Here is a 20424-nt window from a genome sequence, read left to right on the forward strand (position 1 = left end):
ATTACCTTGACTGTATCTGCTCAAGTGAACCTTCATTTCATGAGATAAGAAAAACCACATGATTTTTGGCAAATTAAAAGTGACAGGCTCTTGTGCCATATATTTATTTTCACAGATGAAGATGACAAAAATAAATGTTTGGTTTGAGGAAACCTTTTGAGGTGGATTTTAGTTTTTTTGTTTTTTTTTAAAAAGGAGTAGATTGTGATTATTTCTACAAAGTTTATGGGAATTCTTACATCTTTAGTAGAAGCTGAAGTGAGGAGGAGCTGTTTTCTGAAGAGACCCTATGAGGAGCACAAAATAGGGCTCCGAACCAAAATGAAAAGTCCGTCTAAGTGATGCTGGGAAATTGTTTGTGATAATATCAGTGAAGCTTTCTTCTTGTTTCCTCACAGGAGTTAGCAATCTGCCTAGCAATTTGGGCTATTCTTACACTTCACTACATCTGGAGTCAGATTCAGTTCTGGTTTTTACTGTAATGGGTAGGAAACATTTTCTTTTCCCTTGACTAACATCTCATGTAGTTTCTTTTATCATGTTTCTCTTCTGTAGGCCCAGAGATGAATTTCTCCCCAACCTTGAGGCTCAGCCACCTAAAAAGAACCAAGTTCCTAGACAATACTGTGGCCTCAAGCTCCCACAATGCAGTCGCCTCAAGGCGTCTTCCCGAGGAGAATTGCTCCATTATCTAATCCTGCATGGAGGGAACCCTGACTCAGAAGTGACTCCGTGGGCAATTATTCAGTAATCCAGTAACAGTGGACCCTCCAAATGGCCATTAGGGGAGGCCACTTTCAAAAGGCCCCCATGATGCTGTGGGAATTCACTGCTCTTAAAAAAAAGGGAGGAACAGCAAAGAACTATAGGGTTTCCATAGATTAAGCAGCAGCATTTCATCTGCTTACACCAAAGGGACCCAGGAAGTGGCCAGATGACTCCTGTTGGAGACACACAGGCAATTCTTGGTCTCGTGAGCAGGTGGAGTAGGTGACCTTTCGGTGGTCTTTGAACCCTCAGACTCTACAATGTCTTTCCTGGGAGGGAGGACCCCTGAGAGAAAGGTGCCCTGGGTACAGTAACATCGGGGATTGCAGCCAGGTGACAAGTGAATGAGTCAAGAGCAAGAGATCAAGGTTCATTTACCAGCCATAAAGAATTAGAACCAGAGAAAATTCATAAAGCCAACAACAGCGTTTTATTTTTGAGATACCTTTCCCATAGTCAAGGCTTTTCTTGATTACTGTTAGGAGGTTTGCTCAGGGACTGACATCTTACTTCTTTAATAACCTTTTGAATGTTATCAGTTTAATTAATAATATTTAAAAATCCAAACCCCATGCACTTTCAGTATATGACCCTGCTGGACCCAAGACCCAGCTCCCTGTGCCTGTAGCTCAGGAGCAATTCAGGGTGACTGGTGCAGAAAGGCCTCAGCTAATTCTGGCTCATTGGCTTTTCCCTGGGTTGACATTGAGTCTTCTAGAAGCTCCCATCATACAGTTCCTTTTTGCCTTATTAGCTGTCTGCTCAGCAAAGGTCGTGGGATCTTCATGGATCCCTGTCATGTTTTTAACTGTGTGTAAGTGGGACCTGCCCCCAATGTCTAATAGCCAGAAACCTGTGCCCCTAGAATGTTTTGAGTGTCCTTATAGTTAGCTCAGGTGCTTAACTCCTCCTCCTGTTGAAGAGGAGTGGGAGGAAGTATTGGCTATGGACTCAGTGAGGCAAATGGGGAGAGAGAAAACTCCATGTATTACTGGAATAATCTAATGTGGATCTGAATAATTGTCTGAAGAGTCCAGCTTACATTCTGAGAAGTCAGGTTTTGGGCTTGGTTGCCATATATCCTTGTAATACTTCTCTGAGGCTGCACGGGGAGAGTCATGCTTCTTGTCTTCCATCCACTGAGCCTGTGTCATGCACACTGACATTCATGTGCCTGTCTGGTGAGATGAGGGTGAGGTAGGTGGGGATGAGCTGGGGTCAGGTGAATTGACATCCACTTTTGCAAAGAACTGTGCTTGTGTAGTTCTTGGTGTGTGAGAAAGGGCCTTTCATGTAGAGAAGGAAATCTGTTTATGATAGAGTGCCACTCTTTGATCCATGAAAGAGGATATGGACAGATGAATAGAGACCTCACCATAGTATCAGATTTCTGGTTTCTGAACTTTTTGCAGGACTGATTCACCTTCATCAGCTCAGAAACCAACTCACTAGATTAGTATTTGTCCAATGCAAGGTTAGTTGTTGGAATTTCATATTTCATCATTAGTCTTCCCCTGAACATTTAGAATATAATACAAAGTTCTTAATTCTCTGATGGTCTGACCTCTCTGGCCTCTCTTTACTGGTCCCATGCCAGGGAATAAGGCTGCCTTAGAAACTCACTTGCTCACCTGTAAACTCACCTCAGACATCAACAGAACTGCAAATCTCTTAAGACCATGTTCAATTTCCAGATGCTCTTCTCATTGCCATTCACCTGCCCTTGCTTTTGCTGCCTGTGATTTCTTGCAGTCTCCAATTTATCATATACCTTCTCTCTTTACCTAATCACATAGGCACATTATATATTAAAAGGCTGGTTAGGCCAAAAAAATAGACATCAACTCTCTCCACCAGTGGTGAACGGTAACTCTGCTTTTTGAAATATCAGAAGAGCATTGTTGCCTTCCCCACCCTCATTCTCGAAGGAAAAACAGTTTCTCAGCAAGGTTTGAATGCAGCACTATATCATATTGGATCTCATAGAAGGCCCTGGTTCCTATTCATCCTTCAGCAGGATGCACTTTGAACCTGGCCACCCCCCATTCTTCCCAGAAAACTGCTATACATGAACTGGTGTTTAGATACAAAATTGCCCTCTCAGTTCCCACCATTCTAGGCCATATCTGCTATATGCTCAGTCAACGCAAAGGGAATTTGGTGGAAATGACATTTGATCCATGTCATGTGTTGATTTTTTAATTTATTTTGAAAAAATTACACCAGACCCTAGTTAACCTCAGAAGACAGGGCAATAATAAAGTAGGGAGAAGGACTCTGTGAAAGTGGTCTTTGTGAGCCTCATCTCCTGGGGATGTCTGGTCCAACCTGCTTCTACCTGCTGTTCTTTCTCTTCCTAAACTACTTACATGCAACTTACACCTGGATGTTAACACAGGGACAGTCTCCACCCCCATCCCCCAACCTGGGCATTTTATTAGGAATATGAGTAGCAATTAGATTTTTCCAGAAATAGAAATGGTAATGTAAGCCCCTCCCTGTTCCCCTTTCTCCCCTCCCTGTGAGGTTTAGTGGACTTTTGTGTAAGAATTTGTCCAAACCATTTAATGGGAGCTGTTCAGGGAACAGGGATTTCCAAAGAAATGTCTCCCTATATGGTGGATTAACTTGGCAGCTGCTCTGAGTGACACTTGAGCTGGACCATGGCAGTTGCCTCAAGGTCAGAAGGCCATCCTATCTCACTCTCTGCACATGTGCGCGCATGCGCGCACACACACACACACAAAGGGCCAACTGCTTCGGAGATAGGGACTTTGACATTAAAATTTCTGCAATGTCTGCCTCTATAAAAAACCACAGCTCATGTATTTGAAGTTGTAGTTGTGCAACACCCTAAGAGCTATACAATATTATTGTTTTTGAGAACAGAATATTGACTTATCACATTCTATTCTTCAAATTTGAGAACAGACAAAGAAGTTGGGCAGAAATTCTGCTAAGGCTTGGGGCACTGGAAAGTTCAATAAAATTAGGAGAAAGGATTTAGGTCCCAGTCTTTCTGCTTCTACACCTGACTCTGGGCATTTAATTTATTTGAGCCATAGTTTTCTCACCAGGAAAATGGGATAGCTACTCAGTGAGAAGGTTCATCTATTTACACAGTGTTTGAGAGTGAAAAATCTAGCTATATAAATTGTATAAATTGTTTCAGGATGCTTTCCATGGGAGGGTATGGACTTAGGACTGATACAAATCACTCTGAGTGACAATAACAATAATAGATTCTCAATGAAATGAATAGCCCATTGCATTTTCCAAAATATATTTCTTGCCTCGAAGCTCTTATATAAAATTCCTACTTCCCAAACTGTTTTCCAACTCTCCTCCTAGGCACTCATTTAACTGAATGTTTACACAGCTGTTATTACTCCTTTAGATGCCATAATCTCCATAAAAATCCATGATGACTCAACTCTGAATTCCACCTAAAGGCATTTATAGAACCCATTGCCCAGTAGAGCAAAGCAGAATGTACACATTAGAGACAGTCACAAAATATTAGATAAGATGAAAGATATGTGATTTTTAAAATTTACCTATTTTAAGTGTAAAGTTCAGGAACGTTTTACAAATATGTAGCATTGTATAGCCACTACCACAATTAAGATATAGACTATTTTTGTCACTCCAAAATGTTCCCTCATGTGTCTTTGCAGTTAATCCCTCCCTGCACCCCAGCTGATGTTTTCCTTGTCATTAAAGTTTTGCCAGTTCTAGAAGGTCATATAAATGGAAAGATGCATTCTGTAGACTTGTGACTGGCTTCTTTCACTTGCTATAATGCTTTTGAGATTCATCCATTTTTTTGCATGTATCAGTAGCTCATTTCTTTTTATCCTGAGTAGTATTCCATTGTATGGATATACCATTCATCACTTGATGGATGGTTGTATTGTTAGTAGTTCTGGCTATTTATAGATAAAGCTTCTATGAACATTCACATATAGGTCTTTGTGAATATGTCTTTTCATTTCTCTTGAGTAAATACCTAGGAGTGGAATTGCTGGATTATGTGCTAAATTCATGGCTAACTTCATAAGAAACTGTTAAATTTGAACATAGTGGCTATTCAATTCTGTGTTTCTACCAGCAATGTAAGAAAGTTCTATTTACTACACATCCTAGCCAGAACTTGGTATTGTGTTAATCTTTTACATTTTTGCCATTCTAATGGATGTGTATAGTAATTTCTTGTAGCTTTAATTTGCATTTTCCAGATGACTAATGATATTTAACATTTTTCCATGTGCTTTTTAGTAGTTTTTATATTTACTTTGATGAAGTATCTGTTCCTATATTTTGCTGCTTTTTTATTGGGTTGTTTATCATCTTAGAGAGTTATAAGTTCTGTATGTATTTTGGATAAAACTACCTTATCAGACATGTTTTGCAAATATTTTCTCCTAGTCAATGGCTTGCTTGCCTTTTCATTTTCTTAACTGTATTTTAAAGATCAAACATTTTTTGTTTAAATAAAATCCAATTTGTCATTTTTTCCCCTTATGAATTGTGCCTTTTGTGAACTACTTCAAAAATCTTTGCTTAACTCAAAATCAAAATATTTTTCTCCTATGTTTTCTTTTAAAATTTTTTATAGTTTTAGCTCTTAAATTTTATCTAAGATCATTTTAAGTTAAGTTTTGTATATGTAAGGTAAGAATAAAAAAGGTTTTCAGTTTTTGTGTGTTTGTTTGTTTTTCATATAGATATTAATTTGTTTCAGCACTATTTGTTGAAAAGACTATCTTTTCCTCAGAGATTTACTTTGATAACTGTAGAAATTCAAATGACCATATATGTGTGGGTCTATTTCTTGACTCTGTTTTGTACCAGTGATTTGTATTTTGTTTATCTACCAACATCACACTGTCTTTATTATAGCTTTATAGAAGTCTCCAGAACAGGTAATGTAAGTCCTCCACCTTATTGGTTTTATTTGGCTTTATTGTTTTGTTGTTGTTGTTGTTGTTTTTCTATTTTTGGTCTATTTTTTCCCTTTATTATTTTCATTTTTATGCTTACTTTGGGTTTCATTTTTCTCTTCTCTTTCTAGTTTCTTAGGGTTAAAGCTTGGATTATTGATTTGAAATTTTTCTTTTTTTCTAATAAAAGCTATATGCTATAAATTTTTTTCTAATCACTGCTTAGATCATCGCACAAGATTTGATATGTTGCATTTTTATTTAATTTAAAATATTTTCTAATTTACCTGTGGTTTCTTCTTTGACCCCTGGGTTATTTAGATGAATAGTCTTTAATTTCTAGATATTGGAAGATTTCCTAGATATCGTTCTATTTAATTTCTGGTTTGATTCGGTTGTGGAGAAAGAATATTCTTTATATGATTCCAATCCTTTTAAATTTATTAAGATTTGCTTTGTGGCCCAAAATATGATCTAACTTGTTGAACGTTTCATGTACAGTTGAAAACATTGTATTGTCTGTTGTTGAGCGGAGTGTTCTACAAATATTAATTAGGCCACTTGATTTGTAGTGTTGTTCAAGTCTATTATAACCTTAACAGTTTTTAACTAACTAGTCTTATCAATTGCTGAGAGAGGAATTTTGAGATCTCTGACTATAATTGTGGGTTTGTCTATTTATTCTCTAAGTTCTATCAGTTTTGAAACACTGTGTAGGCATATTGACATTTAGCATTGTTATATTTTCTTGAAGAATTTATTCCAAGATAGGTGTTTTTTAAAAAAAAGATAACTTCTTTTCTATCTTTCCTGTTTTTCTGTCTGCCTACTTGAATGGATTAAAAGAGGGTCATCGTTCACATACACCATCTTTTAAGGTAGCTTAAGGGAAGGACCCCGGAGAAGGACGGTGCTGACAATCCTTAAGGCATTCCAAATGACTGGCCACAGGGAAGGCTTCATGGCCTAAATCCAACAAGCCCGTCTCCCCTTCCTCCTCCAGCCACGCACAAGGCCAAATATAGCAAAGGCCAGGATGGCTGAGGTTCCTTATCTTTACAGTGACTAAGCTGAACTTGACAATCCGGTGATTAGTTGTCACTGGTCTGCGGGTTCCTATTTTTAGATTTGATGTAAACTGCTTTATGAGCTAATATCCCTGTACATTTTCATGACACACCTATACCCTAGTTTACTCCTCGTGTTTAAACCAGTTTCCACGGAGGCGGCCCTGTCATGGGCCGGGGACTTCCAGCACCGGCTTGTTCTCTGGTGAAGAAGGTCCAAGGTTCCCAACACAGGAAGGTGCAGATGGTCTCTTCTGTCCTGAGTGTTCCCCTCTAGCAGAGCATGAGCTCAGAGACAGAAGCTGAGGAGCAATGTGGGTCACCCATACCTGTGAGCTCTTCATTATAAAATAGCAGAAGGATGTGTGGAGATCAAGGCCAGTATGGAAAATACCACCAAAAAAAAAAGTAGTCTGTGGCTATCTTAGTTTCCAACCCAGGTTCTATAAAGGCACTTCCAGAGGAAATTTAAAAATTAAAAACAACAACATTTTGAGAAAGAAAGGAGGAAGGAAAAGAAAGAAAGAATGATGAAGAACTATGGTTTAAATGGTTAAAAAGACAGGCGGGAGATAACAAAGATTCTTTTCTTTTCTTAAAGCCCAGGGTTTATTTCAGAGACTCTCAGAAACTAATACATGTGTCCCCAAACCTGAGATCTTATCAAATTCTCATGATCCCAAGATTCAGTCCCCTTGAAAATATTTATATTTTCCTAAGCCAGAATAAACAATAGGCCAAAGCACCCTTGGGAGCCCTGAGTCTCTATAAGTTGTCACATACATAAAAGATAAAATCATTTTCATGCAAATAACCTTTGAGACCAAATCACTGAATCTGATTTCAAGGGCAAATATCAACTCCAGCTGCCACCAGGGACTGAGAGGTGAGAGATACCTGAGGCTACCGGGCTAGAACACTTCTTTTCTGAGCAAGATTAATTTTATAAGTTATTATAGAACATTAGGAAAAAATAAAGCAGGAAACCAAAAACATGATTTCCCATGAGTGTGACTATAGGTTCTGTGTTTTTTTAATGATCTATTTAATTTTTGAAAACAAACTGAAATGAATGAAAATGTAACTGTGTTCTCTAAATTTAATTAAGGGATTCAGGGTGTCGAATTACTTTCTAACAGAAATCCCTACTCGGAGCAACTGCTATATTTTACAAATTAGAAGATTCAAGCTTACAAATCACTGATATGCCCTGTGTCCTGACTGTGCTAGAATTTCAAAGCAGTAAAAATAGAGAAAAAACTGATCCATGGCCAGGACTGGCCTGCATTTACTGCTTAACAATTGTCCAGGATTTAATAATCCTGGACATTATAAGAAGTTATAATAATGAAATGCAGGCACTTTTACATAGAAAAAATTATAGAAGAGAGTAAGGTTTTTTTTAAACAAGTAAGCTGTAGTGACTCCACTACATTAACATTATTAATGATTTTTCATTTGTATCCTACAACTGCAGTTTTCTTTTCCTGGGATTTTTTTTCTTGCTAGGAAAGTGACATCCTAATAATTGTAAATTTGGGAACTTTTCTAGAAGGACCAAAAAAAAAAAAAAACAAACCTATACTAAAACTGTAGACTAAATTTCTCAGGATCAAATAGCATCTTTAGTAAATGTCACTTTAATAGGAAGCTAAACGGATGCGTTCATTTTAAAGAGGAAAATATCGTAAATTGTGTGTGAGCAATGTAATGAATTCATTTCCCCTGGCAACTCATGCCTACGGCTCTACAATTCTATGAAAACAGTAACACAGGCACCAGAGAGGGCTCCCTGGGGAGGCTGTTATGACATAGCTAGTTGAATTTTGCTTCCTGTGTTTTTAAATTGTTTATTATTCTCATTTAACCTAAGACCTATGTCAGCGTTGTACATCCTGTGGATTTATCCCTGTCTTTATTTATGTATCTCAGTGATTTCCATGAAATGCATTTGTGCCCACTGCAGCCCACAGAGGGAAGAATTAATCCACCATCATGTTAATGCAGCTAAAAAACCAATCCCACGAGGCGGTGGCTGTAACTAATGTGTGTATATTGCTTTATCATTTACAAAGTCTTCCATAGAGATTCTCTCACTTACACCTCCCAAGAACTCTGTACATAAGGAATTGCTAAACTCCCCATTTTATATTGAGGGATTATAGAGGATGAATGACTTGCTCAAGCCCACAGAGCAGTAGAAGCTCGGTGCCCAGTGATCCCTCATCTGTCCCTGTGTATGTGCAGATGAGGCCACGCCCACGCCCGCATCTAGGAAAAGTGAGTGATCCCGCTTCACTTGGGCTGATGTGACTGAGGCAAAAATAGTGTGACCAAGGGTTCCTTTGCTTCGACTCACCACTCATGGTACGTTGGCCCAGCTTCCAAGGGCAGCGAGGTCATTTCTGGCCTCCACTGCTTGCAGGGATGCGCTGTCCCTGGCGAAGGACAGCACTCCTGTCCGGTAGTGGCACCTCTTGCTGCTGCCCAACCTGCCCCTCTGTCTGACTTCAGGGGTGGAGTCGGCTGTCCCCTGAGTCTCATCTGCTCAACAGCACCAGCTACTCCTTTTCTCTTTGGATGCGTGGTCACTATTGACAACTCTCAGCACTTTATCCTTGGAATTACTTGAATGAAGTTCTTCAGCCTTTCTGAGTCTGAGTTTTCTCATCTGTAAATTGGGCATAATAATACTATCACCCTGCCATGGCTCTTGAGAACCTGTCTGGCCTATTTGTCTGACACAAGGCCAAGAAGCCCTTGACTGAAGAATTAATGATCTAATAAGCAGTTCTTTATAATTCAGTTCTCCTTTCAGAAACAGTGAGGACATACACCCTCTACACTGGACACACACCCATCAGGTCCATGTCTGAGAAAACAGCAGGCTTTATGTTTTTCTAGGCTGTGACACACACATTTTACCTTCTTCCTGCTCCCCACCTGACCCCATCAATTCCTAGACATCATGTGGGAAACAAACCAAACAGAATACACCATATATCTTCCCCTGGGTTAAGAAAACATGAGCAAGTTTTATTTCTTCTTGTTTCATAGGCCTGAGAAAATTGCTCTGTTTTTACATCTCCCCTTAGCAGGAGGGAAGCAGCTAATAGCAATGAAGCCCCCAAGTCAACTCCCTTCACGCATCCCTTCAGTCACTCAGTGTGCATAGCCATAAATCCTCCCAGGGGAAAAAATGCTTTATAGCGAGTGCTTTCCTCCCAGAGCTCCTTTGGGGATGGGGCGGGGGAAGTGTGTGTGGGGGTTCCTATTTTCTTCTTCTGCTAGCTTTCATGGAGACCATGCTATATTTTAACAGTTCTGTGCTTGCTTCATTCCTAACACATCTTGGTTGCTCTGTCACTAAGCAGGAATGTCTGCATTCCTGTGAAGAAATGCCCACAATGGCAGACCTGCCTGACAGTTTCCAGGGCTTGGACCCTTGCCTGTGAGTCACAGACCTGCCTCAGTTACTTCTCAGGCATAATGACTCACCCAGACTCTTGGCTGCACTCTCTTTTCCAGTCTGGAATCCATACTGCTTAAGCTATCCAAGGGCCCCAGGTTCAGAAATGCCAAGTAGGGGAGCAGGCCAATGCTTGGGTTTAGTCTTTCTGGATAAACATTCTAAACATGACCTCAGCATTCCTACTCACACCTGTTTCCAGCATCTGGCTTTGATTCTCTGACCCAGCCTAGCAGGTGCAGGGTAGACACAGGGTGGTTGCCCACTCAGCAGCCTCAAGTCTAGCCTTACTCCTCCTATGCACATTCCTTTAAGGCAAACGTATTTCATCACACACAGACAAGGGTTCCTCTGAATTTGCCTAGAAAGACTGGCATTTCACATGCAGTGGTAACTAGATCCTGCTGTCAGCTTGCATTTATGATTGACATTCACAGCAGTGGAGAGGACATGGAGGCCCAAGTGTGGGGGCCTGGACACAAATGTCCTTGCTGTCTCTAACATCCCCACTGATGGCCTGGAGTAGTGGCTAACATGCCCACAACAGTCATCCCTCAGGATAATACATGGACCTCTCTAGGCAAGGAATGTACATCAAACCATTGTCACCCATTGATATATTACTTGCAATTCAGTTCATCAGGTCAGTTACTATCACTTGGATAAGCCTGAGGGAATGGGATAAAGACAGAAAAATTTTAAGGGGTGATGCAGGGGTGACCATTTGGGGAAGGGTTGAGGCTGGCCCCTCATGGAGTCCTAGGAAGTTTAGAGGCCACCCCAGGGCCCTGGTTACTGATCAAAATAACCTGGCAGTGCTCACTCTTTTACTTTGGGTCAGCTAAAAAACAATAATTCCCATCTTAAATGTGACTTGTGCCAGAATGAATGTCAAGAAAGCATCTGTTTAGTTTTGTTCAGCCAGTGGATCATGTGGAGTGAGAGCCATGTAGGTAAAGTAGAGGAGGTTGCCGGGTGCCCTCAAGCCAAAGCAAGAGCATGCTCACCAGCCTGCATGCAGTTACATCCTGCAAGCTGAGTACTCAGGGACGCATCGGCTTCAGGAAAACACTGGAGGCGGGTTCATGCCTTGATTTTTAAGAATCATAGTGTAAGAAACATGTTGGCTTTTAAAAAAATTCATCACATTTAGCATAAAAATCAAGCCAAATATTCCACTGAGCATTTTACTGTTTTTTTCTTTGACACTTTCCTACTAAAAACTAGCCTGTTAGGAGCAACAAGCTCGTGTGCCCTTGAGACTAAGAAGGTAACATTAATGAAAAAGAAAGAAAATTGATAGAAGCAGAAATACAAGATATAGTTTGCTTTCCTCTTAACTCTGCTCTGGGCACAGCAACTGTACAAGTACAGTGATAAATAGCCACTGAAACAGCCTTGCATCGGGGAAGCAAAAGAGGGTGGCGGGCCCTGTGGAAAGCAGGAGAGAGAGCATCCGAATCTGAAGGGGTGGCGCTACGCAGCCCTCCATGCAGGTTCTTTCTGGGTTGCTACATTTCTATTTTGTCAAGAGAACCTACAAATTCAGATTTTAGTGTAAAGTGTCCTAATTTAAAAAAAAAAAAAATGAATTGTGGTAAAAAAAAAATACATAACGTGAAAATCACCATCTTAACAATTTCTAAATTACAGTTCAGCAGTGTTGAGTATATTCACATTGTTGTGCAGCCAATCCCCAGATTTTTCACGCTGCAAAACTGAAACTCTACACCCATTAAACAACTCCCCATTGCCCCCTACCCCCAGCCACTGGCAATCACAATTCTACTTTCTGTTTCTATGAATTTTACTACTTTAGATACCTCATAAAGTTATCAAAAGTGGAATCATACAGTTTTTGTCTTTTCTGATGGGCTTCTTTCATTTAGCACAATGTCCTCAAGGTTCACCCATGTTGTAGCATGTGTCTAAAAAGAATGTCCCTTCTTTTTAAGGCTGAATAATATTCTACTGTATGTATATGCCACATTTTGTTTATTCATCCAGTGATGGGTGCTTGGGTTGCTTCCACCTCTTAACTACTGTGAATAGGGCTGCTATAAACACGGGTGTGCAAATATCTGTGTGAGTCCCTGCTTTCACTTCTTTTGAGTATATAACCAAAAATGGAATTGCTGGCTGATATGGTCATTATATGTTCAATTTTTTTGAGGGACCACCATACTATTTTCCACACTGCTACAGCATTTTACATTCCCACCAACAGCAAAAGAGTTTCTTTTTCTCTACATTCTTGCCCCTGGGTTTTAAAACAGTTTTCACCTAAAGATATTCTGGATAACCTCTGCTCTTGGCCCCCACTCTGGCACTGGCCTTACTTTGAAAGATAACTTATCTAAAAATAAGGTCCATATTGTTTGGAGGAAAATCTAACAACTGACTGAGAACATGAGGGTGTGAAAGCAGCAAACCCAAACTGTTTAATATTGAGTTTTGAAGGCTGTAGGGTATTAGCAACTAAAACGTTTAAAATGAAAGATAGATTGAGTATAGAAAAGCACAAAAATATATAGAAATTCCTAAAGCAGTCTCAAATAGTTTGTTAGCAACCAGCAGTTTCACAAAGACTTTATCTCTAAGGAGAAAGTACCTTACCCAACTAATGTCACCCATTAGATAGTTTAGAACAGCTGTCATGGTAGTCTTTCTAGATTAGAAATATCTTCAAAGAAAAGAGGCTACAAAATGGGCCTGATGGTCTATTCCTCTGGGCAGAATTCACTATCCACTCATAGAATGGTTAGGAAAGAATATCTTACACATCAGTGATATGCCCAGATTACTTGGGGTTCTTCTCAGGATTTGTGGGAAAAGGATGACTACAGTGGGGAGGAGAAGTATTTGATGTGCATAAATAGGCACAGGATTCTGTCAAGGTAATTCTCATTCCACCTCAACTTCAAGGACATTGAGTTGGCCAACCTATTACTAAAAGAATCCAGTAGCAACCTTTTTGTAAAAGCCCAACTGCCCTTGATGTCTCAACTGTTCCTTCATAGAAAACCACATGCTTCAGTTTTATTCTACTGTGGCTGATAGGATTTCAGCATATTAGGGAGCAACGTGGCCATGAGAGAGATAATCCTAAAGCCATAGGACTTGGGATAATTTTACTAAACAGGAAACACTACCCCAAAACATATACTTAGGGTAAAATCTGGTAAAGTGCATTTTTTCATTTGAAAGTATTTTGAGTGGCAACAAAACTACGTAATTCTTAAAGTTCTGATTTGCTTGTGCCAGGTATTGTCCATTTGTGTAGCAGCTTCAGAAAATCACCCAGGGCATCTAAGTTGAATGCATGTGCCTACCTCATTGCTTTCAAATCAGTGGCATTCTAATCCAAGGGGATAATCTAAGTCATCGGAATATGTTAGTCTGTCTTTGGTAGTTCTCCTGGAAAGACTTGTATTTGTCATGGTCCCTTTAAATGTAAGGAATTCGAGTTTATACATCATTGCATTTCAACAAGACTTCTTTAAAATTGTCCCTCATGTCTGGCCAGTGTGGCTCAGTGGTTGAGTGTCAACCCATGCATCAAGAGGTCACTGGTCCGATTCCTGGCCAGGGCACATGCCCAGGGTGTGGGTTTGATCCCCAGTGCAGGGCATGCAGGAGGCAGCCAATCAATGTTCTCACTCATCAGTGTTTCTATCTCTCCCTCCCTCTCCCTTCCTTTCTCTCTAAAAATCAATGAAGAAAAATAAATAAATAAAATTGTCCCTCATTTCACCAAGTTATATTTTATTTATTTATTTATTTTAGTCCTTACCCGAGGATATTTTTTCATTTATCTTCAGATAGAGTGGGAGGGAGGAGGAGGAGGAGGAGGAGGAGGAGGAGGAGGAGGAGAGAGAGAGAGAGAGAGAGAGAGAGAGAGAGAGAGAGAGAGAGAGAGATAAACATCAATGTGAGAGGGACACACCAACTGGTTGCCTCCCACAAGACCCTGACCAGGGCTGGGGACAAACTGCAACTGAGGTACGTGACCTTGACCGAAATTGAACCCGCAACTCTTTGGTCCACTGGCTGATGCTCTAACCAAACTGGCCAGGGCTCACCAAGTTACATTTTAAACTCAAAATGACATAAATAGTAAATTTCACTTACAGATTAGATTGAACAATTACTTCAAAATTGTAATTTGTATCTGTCAGGTATCCATAAAAGATAAATGTCTTTTATAGTGGTATCTATATAAAGACAGATATCTTTTAGAAATATTGGTGTTATTAGATTTTATGGCCTAAAGGGGGAAAAAAACTTCTTTTATTCATGATTTGCTCAAAACTAAGACTGCACTTTTGCAAAAATTATACTATACATATTCACATCCTAGTAGAAAGTCTTACTTTAGCAGTGGAGAGAGAATAATAATATGTCTTGTGATATTATGTGATGTAGCAATGTCATTTAAAACGGGATTTTATTTATTCTGCAGACTTTTCTAAATCCAAATTCCAATTAGTTTCAAGGCAGCTTTCATTTTAGTAAATAATGTACAAATGGCCTTAAAAATCCTAGAATAGTCTGGACTCTTTCCCAAGAACTTCCCACTGCATGCATTACTGTTGCCCCTTTTTGGATCATGAGTGTGAATTACTTTCATGGCTCTTGACCATGGCCAAGATAACCTGAGCTTGCTTCCCATCCCTAATAATAATTATGTCCTATATAATTATTATTATGATGATCCTTTCTCCTCAGTAGAAAAGTGCCTGGATCAACCCCAAAAGGACGAGTCTCCTCTTCCTCTCACTCAGATTTTCTTCTGTTACAGATTGGATTTGAAGAACCCCCCCTCCAGGGCCAGGCTGCAGCCTCAGGGAGTGGGAACGGAGCTGATTCTGAGCCAGCTCGCCATGTCTTCTCCTTTTCCTGGTTGAACTCCCTGAATGAATGATGTTCATTCCAACTGCTGCCTCTGCGTCTGCCTGGCTGAAATGCACACAGGCAGCAGAGAACCTAGATGAAATTAAAATGATGCAGATGATAAAAGGGACCTCAGAAGATTTCTGCAAAAACAAAAAAAAATATCTTTAATTCCAGATGATTTATCTAACACAATAAGGGAAAAGAGTTGCAGAAAGCACTGGAAAAAAAGAAACTTGATCTTATGCAAATCTTTCATTGTGTGGGAAACATTATGAAGGATGTGTAAGTGTGGTATGTGTGAGTGTGTGTCAGTAACAAGTGGCAAGTGTTGAAAAAAGTGGGCACTAAACTCTCATCTCTGATAGGCACTGGCTTTTGTTATTATACATAGTAGCTCTTATTCTTTTTCCTTTAACAATGTAGATGGTCAGTGAAATTCAGTATTAATTCAGAAATGACTGATTTATCAATATGTGGACAAAAGGTAAATCATTGACCAAAGGTATGAAATGTTTCACAGAGGTTTCCTCTTTTCCATAATATATGTCACTGGATATATATCTAGAAATGTTCTTTGACTCTGGTGACACTTTCATAGTCCAGAAGGGTGGAGGCCTAGGACATTTCTTGTGACATTTTTCTAACCTTAGTTTTAGATATGCAGATAGCAGGCACTTTAATTGAAAAAAACAAAAACAAAAAACTTTTCAACAGGAACTGCCTACTTTCTCATGTATCCACTGAGACACAACTACATGTATTTAAATATATATATATATATATATATACACATATATATACACACACATATATATATACACACAATACATTATATATGTATATATATTTAAATCATGTTTATTTGTCCCATCATAACGCCTCCTTCAGAATATGAGAACTTTACTCTGTATGAACTCTTAAATAAATGCTGTTTTTAACAATTTAGTTTTATAATGATTTGTTCAGTGTTTCATTTTATCTTATTAATCCATTAGTCAAGTATATTTAAAGGGTCTCAAGGGAAGAAGCATCTTCATACATCCAAATTAATTTTGAAGTACTAAACATTCAATTGAATTTTTAAGTTGTCATTAAACTACCAAAAGTGAATGCATTGTAAAACTCATTAGATGTATTGTTTGAATTTAGACGTGAATAAAGAGAGATAGCTTATATTCCTAAGAATTAAAGTGATTAGGGTCAGCATAGACATAAATGAGGAGGGTATTTGTGGAGCTATTAAAGTCAAAATATTCTTTATAAAATTTTTCCCAAGTGTCATTTTATAGCAACTAAATTTAGTTACTTAAAGTGGAGAAGCTATCAAGTTCCCCCTATTGGAAGTAGGCAGTGGAAAATAGCTTATAAAAAGTATTCTATGGTAGCAAAGTAAGAGCTGGATGATGTAGAAAAAAGTACAGCATCTGGCCCTAGTTTGGGGCCTTCCTCAACCCTTCTCCTCTTTTTCTTTCCTCCTTCTGCAACCCTCCCCAATTAGTTTACATCTTGTAGTTAATCAGGGTTAAACGTATTTCCATTATGAATTGATCTTCCATGTATAGAATTAACAAGTCTTAGAGCTGGGAGCAACCTCCCAAATTATTTAACTTGATCTCAGAGGAGTAATCTGAGGTAGAGAGATGAGCCTAAGGAGATTGCAGGATGTGATCTGTGTAAGCCACTGACTTTCATATTTATAGAAAAAATGCAAGAGATTTTGTTTCTTCTTGTGTTTAAGTCAGTTTGGTGGAAGCCAGTAGCTGAGAGTATTTCCACTACTAGCACTGAAGAGGAAAGAAAAAGTCATGATTACTTTTGCAGCATTTATTAAAAATATAACTATTGAACATTCTCTTACACAACCAAATTGACCAAGGATTACAAGGATGTTTTATTACTGAAACATTTACAAGGAAAAGTTGATTCAAAGAGCTTACACGTTTTCTCTCACCCACCCAAGAGAATAACAGTCTTTTTGGCTCAGACCACAACAAAATCAATTGGGTGACTTGTCTGTTTCTTCAAAACATTTCCTCCTGGGACTGTGCTCTTTTAAACACCATTAAAGACACCCGGAAATGGGAACTAAAAGTAGACAATACAAATACCATTCTGTGGTTATTACTGCACATAAACACACTTTGTGCATGCTAATTAAGGGGTTTGGGCGCTCTTGCTGTACATCCTCTACGTTTCAAGCTATATAAAAATAAACGAATGGTATCAGAGCCACGCTATGATACAGAATACTGTATTCTTTTATTTTTGTTTTTGTTCTAAATCAGAATCATTTTGGTCAAACGCACCGTTTCACTTCCCAGCAATCTCCATCAGTTTCCTGTTGCTGTGAGCTTGCTGCGCTAACTGCTCTGCCCTGGCCAGTTCCAAGACTTCTCGGAGGAGGTGGAAGGTGAGATCCAGCGAAATGGGAGCTTCCTCGGATCGCTTCTCCATTTGTGGTGCCTCCTGGTGGCCGCGGAGGGCGCTCTTGGCGCCGCGCCTCGCAGGACCTGCATGGCTGTCGAGCGGGTTCCGGGGCAGCGACCGCAGCTGCCTCAACGCTCGGAAAAAGTTGGCTGCTACCCTGTCCTGTGAAAGGCGGCTGCCGCTGCGGCCGGCGAGAGGCGAGGAGGCAGGCCACCGGGGAGCAGCGGGGCTCTTTTTGGGGTTACCCTGGCGGAGGAAGTATTCTCCCCCCATATGGAGCAGGACCGGCGGAGCCTGCGGCTGCTGGGGCTGCGGCGGCTGCTGGAAGAAATCCAGGGGTTGGGGGAGCGGTGGGGCACGCGGGGCACCTGGGACAGACCCGCGGACGAGAAGGGCCCTGCATGGCGAGCAGGGCAGGAGAGCCACGAGCAGGACGCCCGCGGACACCAGCAGCGGCAGTCTCATGTTAGGGGCGCTAGGAGAAGGAAAGAGAAAGAAAGAGTTGGTCAGAGTTGAGCTCAAGTGGGAGGTGAGCTTGGGGTAGTGGAGGGTGTCTTCCCACGGGACACCCATAGATGTGGCTCTGGGGCTCGGACCGGCGCTGTCCGCAGTGCTGAAGCTCCTGAACCAGGACTACTAGAACTGGAGTGAAAGGGGGAGCAGGACAAGGATGCCTGCTGGGCTCTGCGCCAAAGCTCAGCCCCTCGCCAGGCTGGCGTGACCCTTTTCCAGGAGCCCTGAAGGGACGGTCCCTAAATTCCCTTTCTAATGATCCTAAAACTGATTTCCCGTGCTCTAGAGAGGATCTACAAATTTAAGATCTCAGCCACTCTAACCCCCACCCTTTGGGGAGGTTTCAGCATTTTCCTCCAAATTTAGAACGGCCTCCTCCTCATCCTTATCCATCTCTGCTCTGGCGCCCTTCTTTCGGGGATCAGGATCGATGGGGTGCTCGTCTACACAGCCAGCCAGGAGTTCGGTAATGATGAGTAGCCGTCTAAGTTTGCTTTTGCCCCATCCTAGCTACTATCGGGATCTTGAGGCACAGCCAGAGCGCACACACACACACACACACACACACACACACACACACACACACACGCCCGCCTGCGGTGGAAGGGACACCGGCCGAGGCTCCGGCTCCTCCTCGGTGCGCTCAGTGGCGGCTCGCGCAGTGTGAAGTTGGAGGCGCGTTTCCGTCTAGGCGCTCCCTACCTTCTGAAGCGTTGCTGCAGATTGTCTCCCGGGCTTTTTCAGGGGTTTTACTTCCTTCTCCTTTCTGTTTCCACTCCTGTTTTTTGTTTGTTTGTTTTGTTTTGTTTTGTTTTCCTCTTCTTCTCTCTCTTCAGTCTCTCAACGGACTTGGGCTCTGAGTTTCCCCACACCAGAGCCTGGAGTGGGATTTTATAGCGTCGACCCTCTTCAGAAATCACGCAGCATTTGCCTAATAAGCTGACGCTCTCTTGACAGCTCGATTGCGTGCTGCCTCTGCTCCTGCATAAATCATAGGGCCCTGCTAGGGAACCAGGGGCAGAATTTTTGCTATCTCAACACTGAATCTCACATCCAATTATATCAACAGATATTTTATCACCTCCTTGGTGACGTCAACCAGCCCTGAAATGGAAGGGCTTCTTATGACTTGCCCATTGACAAAAATCCTTGAATGAGATTTCCCAAGTGTGAAAACATATTGACATTTTACTAGGAAAGGCCAACTTGGTCAGAAAAAGAGACAGTGAATGGGAGAGGAGAGGAAGGGAAAGTTGGAGGGAAGGGAGGTCTATCAATGTGCAGTACAGGGGGAAAGCAGTAACCAGGTACAGGGCGTGGTCCTGGATCCTCTTCTTCCCTTACCTTCTTAACTTCTCTGACCAGTTGTCTTGTGCATTACCTCAGTATCCGAAAATACTCCTTTGCTAAGAGACAGTGTCCTCTGGCTTCCCTGCCTGGGTAAGAATGAAGAACTAGGAGATGGGAGTGCAGGGACACTCAGCTTTTAAGCCTCTATTTTCCTCCCAAGAACAGATATTGGAATTATGAGCCTGTAAAGGCAAGACCAGTGAGTCTTAAAACACTGCTCAAGTTTTTTAAATGATGGCAAGAGCTATGCCCATGATGAAGGGGCACAAACCATGTTCAGTCTGGGTTGCAGCAAAGATTTTTCAGTTCTAGAAACTTACTGATCCTCCTTTGTCTCTTCTCTCAGAATCTGAAATTAATTGTGGACTTTTCTACTCCCAAATTAGACAGAGAAAGGACCAGTGAGAAGTGTATGAGTTAAATAATTTTTATTTAGTTTACTTAGTGCATACCCAAATGAGAAAAGCATCTGTTAATGTCCTATTCTATATTGGAAAAGGTTTAAATTGCTTGATAACAGGACATGTATGCACTGATGCATAATGAGCCTGTAAAAAGGTAAACTTATTCGTTTTACTTCCAAATGCTATTAACATCCATGATAGTATCCATATCAGGGACACCTAGGAGTTTATTATTATTGTTGTTATTATTATTAATTATTTCTTTTTCCGGATTCAAATATAACTCCTTCGGAACCTGATAAACAAATGCTCTCTGTCACTACCACAGAATGGAATGCCTATAAAACTTCATTCACATTTTTAATTAAATTGATACTACCATATAAGTGGGAGGCAGTTACCGCTAATTGTACAATTCAAAATGCAATGTCAAACTCTGGTATCTAGGATCCAATTCAGCTTCTAGATGACCATCGGAGTTATTTATCAGAAATTTCCTCATTCCTCATTTCTGGTACCCTGGCTGCCTCTTTGTAGCCAACATGACAAATAACATAATGCATATTTCAACTCCTATTTTGGCTCTA

The 20424-nt window shown here is 40.6% G+C and overlaps 2 protein-coding genes across 2 annotated transcripts in view; one reads left to right on the forward strand and one right to left on the reverse strand.

The window, feature by feature from the left end:
• Positions 1–15292, forward strand: part of TRIM55 (tripartite motif containing 55) — a 42172-nt gene extending 26880 nt beyond the window's left edge. Inside the window, exon 10 of the mRNA XM_036264282.1 lies at positions 15049–15292. Coding sequence (XP_036120175.1) covers positions 15049–15171 — 123 coding nt within the window. The 3' untranslated portion in view covers positions 15172–15292. The remainder of the gene's footprint in view (positions 1–15048) is intronic.
• On the reverse strand, positions 15173–18035 carry CRH (corticotropin releasing hormone). The gene is made up of 2 exons (XM_036264281.1): positions 17450–18035; positions 15173–15283 (listed from the first exon to the last, which is right to left on the reverse strand). The coding sequence occupies exon 1, from the start codon at positions 18033–18035 to the stop codon at positions 17454–17456; it is 582 nt and encodes a 193-aa protein (XP_036120174.1). The 3' UTR covers positions 15173–15283; positions 17450–17453.
• Positions 18036–20424: the final 2389 nt, after the last annotated feature.

Source organism: Molossus molossus, unplaced genomic scaffold (genome assembly GCF_014108415.1).
Source record: "Molossus molossus isolate mMolMol1 unplaced genomic scaffold, mMolMol1.p scaffold_m16_p_16, whole genome shotgun sequence".
NCBI lineage: Eukaryota > Metazoa > Chordata > Mammalia > Chiroptera > Molossidae > Molossus > Molossus molossus.